This window comes from Pseudogymnoascus destructans, assembly GCF_001641265.1.
Source record: "Pseudogymnoascus destructans isolate 20631-21 unplaced genomic scaffold scaffold_1, whole genome shotgun sequence".
Lineage (NCBI taxonomy): Eukaryota > Fungi > Ascomycota > Leotiomycetes > Thelebolales > Thelebolaceae > Pseudogymnoascus > Pseudogymnoascus destructans.
Window position 1 is genome coordinate 1,138,864 of NW_020167520.1, and position 8,682 is coordinate 1,147,545.

The 8,682-nt window shown below is 50.2% G+C and overlaps 3 protein-coding genes across 3 annotated transcripts; all 3 read right to left on the reverse strand.

Annotated features, from left to right (window-relative positions):
• Window positions 1–3,033: 3,033 nt before the first annotated feature.
• Window positions 3,034–4,843, reverse strand: VC83_00289 (uncharacterized protein; the record flags this gene model as incomplete). Its single annotated transcript, XM_024463984.1, has 4 exons — window positions 3,034–3,644; window positions 4,015–4,391; window positions 4,452–4,560; window positions 4,828–4,843. 4 exons carry the CDS (start codon window positions 4,841–4,843, stop codon window positions 3,034–3,036), a joined length of 1,113 nt encoding a protein of 370 aa, XP_024328301.1.
• Window positions 4,844–5,029: 186 nt separating this feature from the next.
• VC83_00290 (uncharacterized protein) lies at window positions 5,030–6,673 on the reverse strand (the record flags this gene model as incomplete). The annotated part of the gene is made up of 1 exon (XM_024463985.1): window positions 5,030–6,673. One exon carries the CDS (start codon window positions 6,671–6,673, stop codon window positions 5,030–5,032), a length of 1,644 nt encoding a protein of 547 aa, XP_024328601.1.
• Window positions 6,674–7,107: 434 nt separating this feature from the next.
• On the reverse strand, window positions 7,108–8,674 carry CYC3 (holocytochrome c synthase). The gene is made up of 3 exons (XM_024463986.1): window positions 8,294–8,674; window positions 7,637–8,241; window positions 7,108–7,582 (listed from the first exon to the last, which is right to left on the reverse strand). The coding sequence occupies exons 1-3, from the start codon at window positions 8,378–8,380 to the stop codon at window positions 7,318–7,320; spliced, it is 957 nt and encodes a 318-aa protein (XP_024328602.1). The 5' UTR covers window positions 8,381–8,674; the 3' UTR covers window positions 7,108–7,317.
• Between the last annotated feature and the right edge of the window lie 8 nt (window positions 8,675–8,682).

The following is an 8,682-nucleotide window of genomic DNA, read 5'->3' on the forward strand; positions in this document are numbered from 1 at the left end:
GACGACAATGATGGCGAGAGGACAGGGTCGTCGAATAAAGAACTAGAAGGTGAATTGGACGTGACGAAACATATTCTATATCCTATCATTCATAATTTAGCCGTCGCGTCTCTTTTTTATCGCCAACAGCCTCGTACAGCAGCATCCTGAGATAAAAGCATACTGTAATAAAACGCTTCACCAAAGACACGATACCACGGATTTAGGTCTGAGCCTATTGTCAGGCCAATTCACTTTGGGGCTCATCAGCACAGTCGCACATTATGGTGGGAAAGAAATCAGCCAAGGCCCTTCAGGTCGAAGAAGGTATGCATATGTGCTCACGGACACGGTCACGGGACAGGGCCATACTGACGCGCTGCAGGCCTTGAAAGGACGGACAATGGCATGAAACTAACAAGTTTCCCTGAGGTCTCACAAATAAACCAAAAGAATTATTATACGTAAGTGAAAGACATTCGTCAGCTTCCATATTTACGCTTTATACCATAATTGGCTGGGCTGGCTCGGGGGAACCGTGGACTAAACGTCCACGGTTCCCCCGAGTCAGCCCAGCCAATATAGAGACATCCGTAACCCTTTTACCACGCGGGCTTATCCGATATCAATCCATGTTTTTCTCTTACTGATAAATATTCCAGGGAGTATATGAAGCGAGATGACCAGATTCTCCCCCTGCGCCTTCAAGCTGAGGCGAGTAGGGACAAGATGATCCGTACTGCCAAAGACAAGGATAGGGCTTTGGCGAGGACGGGTGACACAGACGTCCCCAATCCCAATCCTGATGAAACCGAGTTTGGTGAGGAGGATACCAGTACAGGGGCGGACGGATTTGACGCGTCGAAGATCATTGCCATCCATCTCGGAAGCCAGAATATGCGTATCGGTCTTGCCAGCGACGCACTACCGAGGACTGTGCCGATGTGTACCGCGTGGAAGATGCCAAAATGTGAATCGGACATCAAGCCGCCTTTGCCGAAACGACAGAAAATGACAGGCACTCCTGAAGACCAGCTTGGTGACGAGTGGGCGAAGAAGTATACGAAAATGTGCGACGATCTAAAGAAAGATATGCGGACAAATAAGCGCAAGGTCCTTCCCAACTCCAAGGAACTGGTGGTCAACTACAACAGGCGGACCCCTTCAGAGAAAATCCCCGAGCACAATGACCCCGCAAGGATAGAATGGACGGATATTGGCCTATCTAGTACATTTAACGGACTTGAGGCACAAAGGATTCCGGACAATTCAGATCCCTCATATCGTCTTTTTTGGCCAATCCAGCACGGAAGGCTGAATGAAGAAGATTTCCCGAGCAAGGAACAGTTGAAGATGGCTATTGATTCCATTATCACTGGGGCGTTAAAGACGGAACTGAAGATTACGAAGACTGGGCAATGGAAGGACTACAGTTGCGTCCTCGTAATTCCAGATCTGTACGATAAGAAATTTGTCGAGATGATGCTCGAGATGTTCATGAACGATTATTCCTTCGCAAAAGTGGCCTTCATCCAGGAGTCTCTCGCCGCAAGCTTCGGAGCTGGATACACTTCGGCGTGCATCGTTGACATTGGCGCACAAAAAACTTCCATCTGCTGCGTCGAAGATGGTCTCTGTATCGAAGACTCCCGCATCAACTTGAAGTACGGCGGCTACGATGTGACCGAGACATTCGTCAAGATGATGCTCTTCGACCATTTTCCCTATTCGGATATCAACCTTGTACGACGCTACGACTTCCTCCTCGCCGAGGAGCTAAAGATCAAATTCTGCACCATGAACCAAGCCGAAATCTCCGTCCAGTTGTACAACTTCCATCTTCGTGCTCCGTCCGAGTACACCCGCAAGTACAACTTTAAGACGTACGACGAAGTAATCCTCGCGCCAATGGGCTTCTGCGACCCATCAATATTCGATAACTCGGCGAAGCTAAACGGTCGCCGCAAGCTCATCGACCGCTCCTATAACATCTACGACCCTGAAATCCCCGACGATCCCGTCTCGGCCGCACAGATTTCTATCCTCGCAGCCATCAAGCCCTCCGCCGCAGCTGGCCCCAAGGCCCTAGCTAGCGCTGCCACTAACGGAGACGGGACGGCCGCTGTTTCGACCCCAATGAAAGAGAAGCCCAACCCCTTCAGCTTCCTCGGCGTCGACGCACATGGAACGCCCGGGACTTCGCACGCCGGCTCCCCTGCCCCAGAGGGCTCGAATACACCCGCCGCGAACGGTGGCAGCCCGGCTCCTTTCCAGTTTGGCGGTAGTGGTAGTGGCGCTCCTCAAGGCATATTCGTGCTCGACCCAGCGCATTGCTCGCAACGTGCTCTCGCTGCCGAGCGTGACTCTGTTCTCCCGATCGCGCCACTGGACACGGCTATTCTGACATCGATCACAACGGCAGCAAGAGGCGATGAGAAGAAGCTGCGCGACTTGCTTGGCGGTATCATGATGATCGGAGGCGGGGCAAAGACGCCTGGGTTTGGGCCATTCCTCGAGGAGCGGTTGAAGAGGTTGCGGCCGGATCTTGGGGATAGGATACTGGTTGGGACGAGCCCCAGGGAAATGGACGGGCAGGTTGTGACTTGGAAGGGAGCGAGCGTTTTCGCGAAGCTGGTAGGGACGAATGATACGTGGATTGGAGGAACGGAATGGGAAAGGTTGGGAAGCAGAGTTTTGCATCACAAGTTGGCGTTTTATTACTAAAATTTGCAAAAGTGGGTAGCACAATTTAGAAGGAAAGGCGTAATGTATCATAAATGACATCGTGTGTTTTTTTATACGTGCCTGGAGAGAATGACTTCATTTGAAAGAACGCAGAAACGTGAAGTTATGCGCAGGTAGGAAACATGAACCTGGCCTTATGCCTCAGCAAAAAACACAAAACTCCATAACTTCTCAATGCACTGATACTTCTCAAAAAAATGACACAACTGGGTATAATGCCTGAAAAAAGACGCCAACCCATGTAGACCCTTGGCAGACTTCCCCAAACCGCTCACGCAGATGCTCAAATCGTAATTCCTCCCAATGCACTCAGTACTCGTCAATTGGCGACCATGGCTCAGCAGGCTTCAAGGACATATAATACTCGAATTCCCACTCGTCATCGTCCTTCTCTGGAAGATAGGGCTTCCACTCATCGTCCACGTCCACGTATTCGTTGGCGTTTTCTTGCTGGGAAAGTGGCTTTGTCTTGCTGCTGGTCGCACCGAAGGGGATATCGGCACAGCCGTCTTCGCCAGCCAGGCCAGCTTTCTGTCGGTGAGCGAGTGCTTTCTTCTTGTAGTACGCCTGACGAAATGCTCTCTTGGCCCTCTCTTCTTCGTCATCGTTGTCAACTAGCAAGGCGCGTGCTTTCTTGTACTCAATATCAAGGGCTTTCTTGTAGTCCTCCCGGTCCAGAGTTGTAGTAAAATCGTCCTCAGGGGCAGAAGGGGCCAAATGGCGGTCATCTTCGTCCTCGCCGTCATCGGATCCAAGGGCGGTATATGCTTCGTGCGATCTGGCGTCTTTGCCACCTTTGTCGCCGAGGCGGAGGCGATCCAGGAATGAGTCCAGGTCGGTACTCTTGTTGGATTCCCCCCGCTTGGGGAGGTCGGGGTTCTCGTGGTATAACTCGGGATCGCTGGCCTTGCGCAAGTTCACTGGTTTAGTTAGTTATTGTTGCATCCCCGTGCTCCGATATTTGCAAAACATGAGATCGAACGCCAAGATTGAAAATGAACAGTAACAACTGAAGATCGGGGCATTGGAATATAATATGTACATGCAAGATCGTGGCGGCCAAACTTTCAAAGTTAAAACGCGCAGGTTAGAAACTCAAGGTAATAATATGAAGATCAAGGTGTATGGACAAGAATACGAATGTCAGGGCGCCAAAATTTGAACGGGCAGGTCAACAACTGTATATTAAAACATGATAGATATATAAGTAAGAATATGAAGATCAAAGCCTCAAAATGGAAACACGCAAACCAAAACTTGAAGCTCAAAAAATGAAGATTCACAACTCACCGCCCAGAAACGCCTTCTTGGCGTTCATCATCAGCACACCAACCACCCCGTCTCTGTCCCTTGTGCCCACTTCTCCGCCTCCCATAACCTCCAGATGGAGGCCTGCCTTCTTCGCCTCGACACCGTGCTCGTCAGAAGGTGTCATCTTGCTCTCGCGAGCAGAGTGTCCAACCCAGACACCTTCAGCCACAGAGATTCGTGGCGAACTGACGGTTTTGGGTGCCGGGCAAAGAGGCAAACCAAGATCCAGGCTTGAAACCGACGAAGAAGTGAGCACAAAGATCAAAGGCAGGATGGTTGGTGTGGCTGGTCTCGGCTTTGCTTCCGACAGTTCGTCGGAGTCGGCTTTGGTGGGGGGTGGTGTAAGTTTGGATTGCCTGTCGAGAGTGGTGTTGTAAGAAACTCTGTCTCGCAAAAAGCAGTTGTTGAAGACCTACCGCTTGTTTGAGATACCTCGGGGGCCTGAGGATGCTTCTCCAGTGTCCTTGAGGAGAGAGGCGTAACTCTCCGCGTCAGAGGCCTTGCGAGCACCGAAGCGAGACAGAACTGGACAAAGCGGTTAATGGTGTCGATAACCGGAAGACCAAAGACAGCACAAGAGTGGCCAACTCAGGTTTGGGCACGGTAAGTTTTCCAAGATCGGCTTGCAGAATATGAAGCCCTTTCACGAAAAACGTGCGGAGAGTGAACCACTGGGTTCAGCTGCCCCAGAAACGCTGTGGGCAGACAGTGAAAGGATGAGGTCTGTACGACCCTTTCTTTCTTTGAATAACCCATAAAAAGCTTTTAAAGTATAGAAAGTAGGATACTTACAAGAAAGGGGAGCCATGATTGTATAAATGGTTGTTGTATCAGCGAATTCAGTCACGTGCGCAGTCACGTGTGTCAAAATCATCAAGGCGGACAGAAATATGAAGCATACGGGAATTGGTTTTGGAAAAGTTACCATAGCACTAGCTAGGTGTCCACGTGATAAACAATTATTCCTTCATCCTTCCCTCGCGCAGCGTAGGAACTACGCGGCACCCTGGTTACCCCTCCTCCTATTCTCCCTCTGCCTCACCTCCTTCTTCACCTCCTTTTGCCTCTTCTTCCACGCCCGATTTGTCTCGCCCCTATTTTCATAGAACCACTTCTGAAAGTCCTGGTTTGGATCTGTCTCTTCTTGCGCACTTGGATCCACTTCCCCTGATCCTCCAGCTTTCCTCGTAGGGCTGTCTGATGTATTAAAGTCTCCCTCGTCCTCTTCCTCGGCAGGCCAACTGAAGTGCTTCCTCATAGGGTGTGCTGTATCCGGCGTCGGTGCAGCACTGCGCTGTCCTCTCGATGAGAATTCTTGTGTGGTAAATGGTGTCATAGGAGCAACAAAGTCGTCCACTTCGTCATCCTCGTCGACATCGGAGTTATTGCCGTCTCCGAAAAATGTGAATGACGAGCTAGCTGGCGCTTCAGAAGCGTTTGCGCCCTGGTCGCGACGCCCGTAGAGTGCTTCAAGTGGGTGGATGGAAGCGGTTTCCTTGGATTTTAGCCCTGGTGGTGGCGGGATTGATATTGTGAGCCCATGAGATTGCGGTATTGAAGGGGCGGCTGGTTTGGCGGGTTGGTCTGGCGCGTTTGAAGATTGTGCTTCAGCTTCATTTTCGGATTCCGGCTCTGAGGCATCATTTTCCTCATCTTCGGAAGAGGAGCCAGAGCTGGAAGTATCGGAAACTTCTGCCACGGCATCTTGCATGCTGGTGTCTGCGTCCTCCTCGGCACTCCCTTCCTCGGACTCCGACTTTTCCACAGGCTTGGCACGCGGCAACCTGACCTTGTTCTCCTTCGCAATCTTTTTTAACACATCATCGTTATGATTTGACTTCTTTGACTCTCCCTCTACCACTTCTCCATTCTCATCCACCCAACCCTTCCCTTCGACAAACTCCACAGCTACTTTCACATTCCCTCCTGCGCTCTTCTGCCTCAAAAACGTTGCAAACTTTTCCGTCTTGGCAAACTCATGAAGAGTTACGTCTTTCTCAGCATTTCTTTTTCTCCTCTCTTTATCCACCACCACTCCCTCGATTCCCTTTGCAGGCAAGGCCGCTGCAATGGTCGGTGGTAGCGTTGTTCGGAAAAGGCACTCTGCTTCAGTCGTGTATTTGCTCTTTTCCCTCTCTTTCTTCTTATCCTTGCCCTCCTTCATCCTATTCTCTTTCGCCGCCTTCTTAGTGGCCTTCGGATCCGTCCAGCCGCGTTTGATCTGTCGGTCCAGCACCTCGGCGCCCTTCATGGGTTCCTCATGTCGCTTCCTCTTCTTGCTAGATTTCTCCTTCTTTTTCCTTCCTTCTTCCTGCGCGCCCTTCCCTCCATCAATCACCTCCCCCCAGGCCTTCTCACCTCTTGCCTCTTCAATTGCAATCTTCTTCCCACGAAGCAAAGCTCCCATCAACTTCCTCTTTATCTTCCCCGCTTCCTCCGTGGGCAAATCCACAAATCCATACTCCTTTTCCGGGAACGCCTGCAGGGTATGGAAAGAGATGTTCCGTGCCTTCGGTGCCAGTGATGGCGGCACAATTGCCGCCATTAGCGAGGCATTGAACGGCGTAATGTGAAGGCGTGAGTATCCTTCGTCCACGCCCGCCTCTGGGCCGGCCTTCTTATCGCTGATGGGCGCCATGTTTTGGTTGGTTGCAGGAAACGGATAGGTTCCTTCGTCCCTCTTTGTAGGCAATCACAGCGGCACTCCGGAAATCGCAAGCAGGGCAGTGGCGCGTAGAGATTTGGTCGGCGTTTGGAGGAGCTTGGGGCAGCACAGACGAAAAATATCACGATAAGATAAAGTGTCAGTGCACGGGCCAAAGGTACCAGGAACCAATCAGATTTTAGCTTTGCTTTGGACAATATGTTTTGATAAAACAAACTATTTTTGGCTCGAAAGCATCATGTCTGTTTGATGTGGCCTGTTATTTAAGTTCGATATTCAAGTTTATTTCTGTTTCCTTTGTTATTGTTAGTTATAATTTAATTTGCAGTGAAGATTCTGTGACCCCACTTCGAACAAATTATTACGGATACAATTAAAATTACAACCAAAAAATTAACATTTCCAAAGCCGTAACTTAACTTCATTTAATATATATATATAAAGTCCATATAATAAAATCCTCGAGGGGAGATTTGGATATTAATAAACTGCCCGACCTAATATACACGACTACAAGTCCCACCCCCATCATCATTACCCACTGCTCTATCAAGCCAGGAACGGCTGAGCACCCGTACTCCAAATCAATTACAAAATTACAAAAATAGGTGTTTATATCAGTTGCTGTCCGTTGCTTCCTTAGCAGCATCACGAACCTCCTTTCCGCTTGCTCTGTAGTAAATATCTCCACCCCAGCGCATTGCACGTGCTATGGCGAGAGTTGGACTGTCGATCGCTGGTCTGACGTCGAGATAGAACACTGGCTCGCCTGCCTCATCATCCGGCGCCTCGTAGTAGTCAATCACGTATCTGACTTCGCTGGTTTTGTCGCCAATCTTCCGCTCCACATACCAGTCATGGCGATCGAAGGGAGGCGCGGTCCTAATTTTGTTGTCAGCACAGTGATGAGCCAAATCTTCACCTGGGTCAACATACTTGAACCTGGAAGGATATATGCCACCCAGAAACTGGACCATCGCCGCCTTCGGTGTCATCTCCTTTGGCCGCCCTTGGAACCTCATCAACTTCGGATCTGCCTCGTCCATCACGCCGCTCTCCATAATGCCCTGCTCTCCCTTCATGCAATTCCTCCAGCCATCGCCTAGGCCCTTGGCAAACAGGCCCTCCCAGACGCGGATCTCGTTCCATGCGCCCTCATTCAAAAAGTTATGAACAGATACCATGCTTGTCACATGCTCTGGATCCGTATCATGGTATCCCTTTCGCAGGAGCGCATTGTACATTTGTTGTGGTGAGGGGTACTCCCAGTTCCCACCGGTACCCTTCGGGATGGTCGATGGCTCGCGCTCAATGTCTAGCGCCACGGTCTGCTTCTCGGCCCGCTCCTGCGAGAGGTCGGAGAACATGAAGTTGAGAGGATTGTACTTGGAGAGTTTTTCTGTGGTGGTGGGCTTTCGTGGCTCGGAGGGGACGGCTGCGCTACCGCTCGGAGGAGTGTAGGGGCACGCGGATTCTTGGCTGATGGGTGCTGGCGCGGGTTTGAGAGCATCGACTGACTTTTGATGCATGGGACATTCTGGCTGCGATGATATTAGAAAGGAAGAATCGGAGTATGGAGTTCGCGACACTTACCGGAGGGCTGCGGCTTTTATCGATGTAGGAGGCGTTATGGTGTGTTGGGGGCGTCGCAGGCGCTTGGTCTGCCCAAAACCATCCCATGTTTACGATATGACGAGTAGGTAAAGATTCGTCCAAATTCAAGAAGGACGAACTGCGGGATAATGGGAGTATGCGGATGGGTTATGGGCGTGGAATGAAGGCAAAATAGAGGAGGAGATAAAAGTTTGTCGACTCTGGGGATTTAAATTCTGCCATTTTGAACGCCAATTGCGGCATAGATTGGTTAATCAACGCCCCTAACAAGGCTATGCGACGAAAGTGTCGAATGCTGTATACAATACATACATGTAGACGTTGGAAATAATATTGAATTTATATTTAAATATTGTATTGTTAAACAC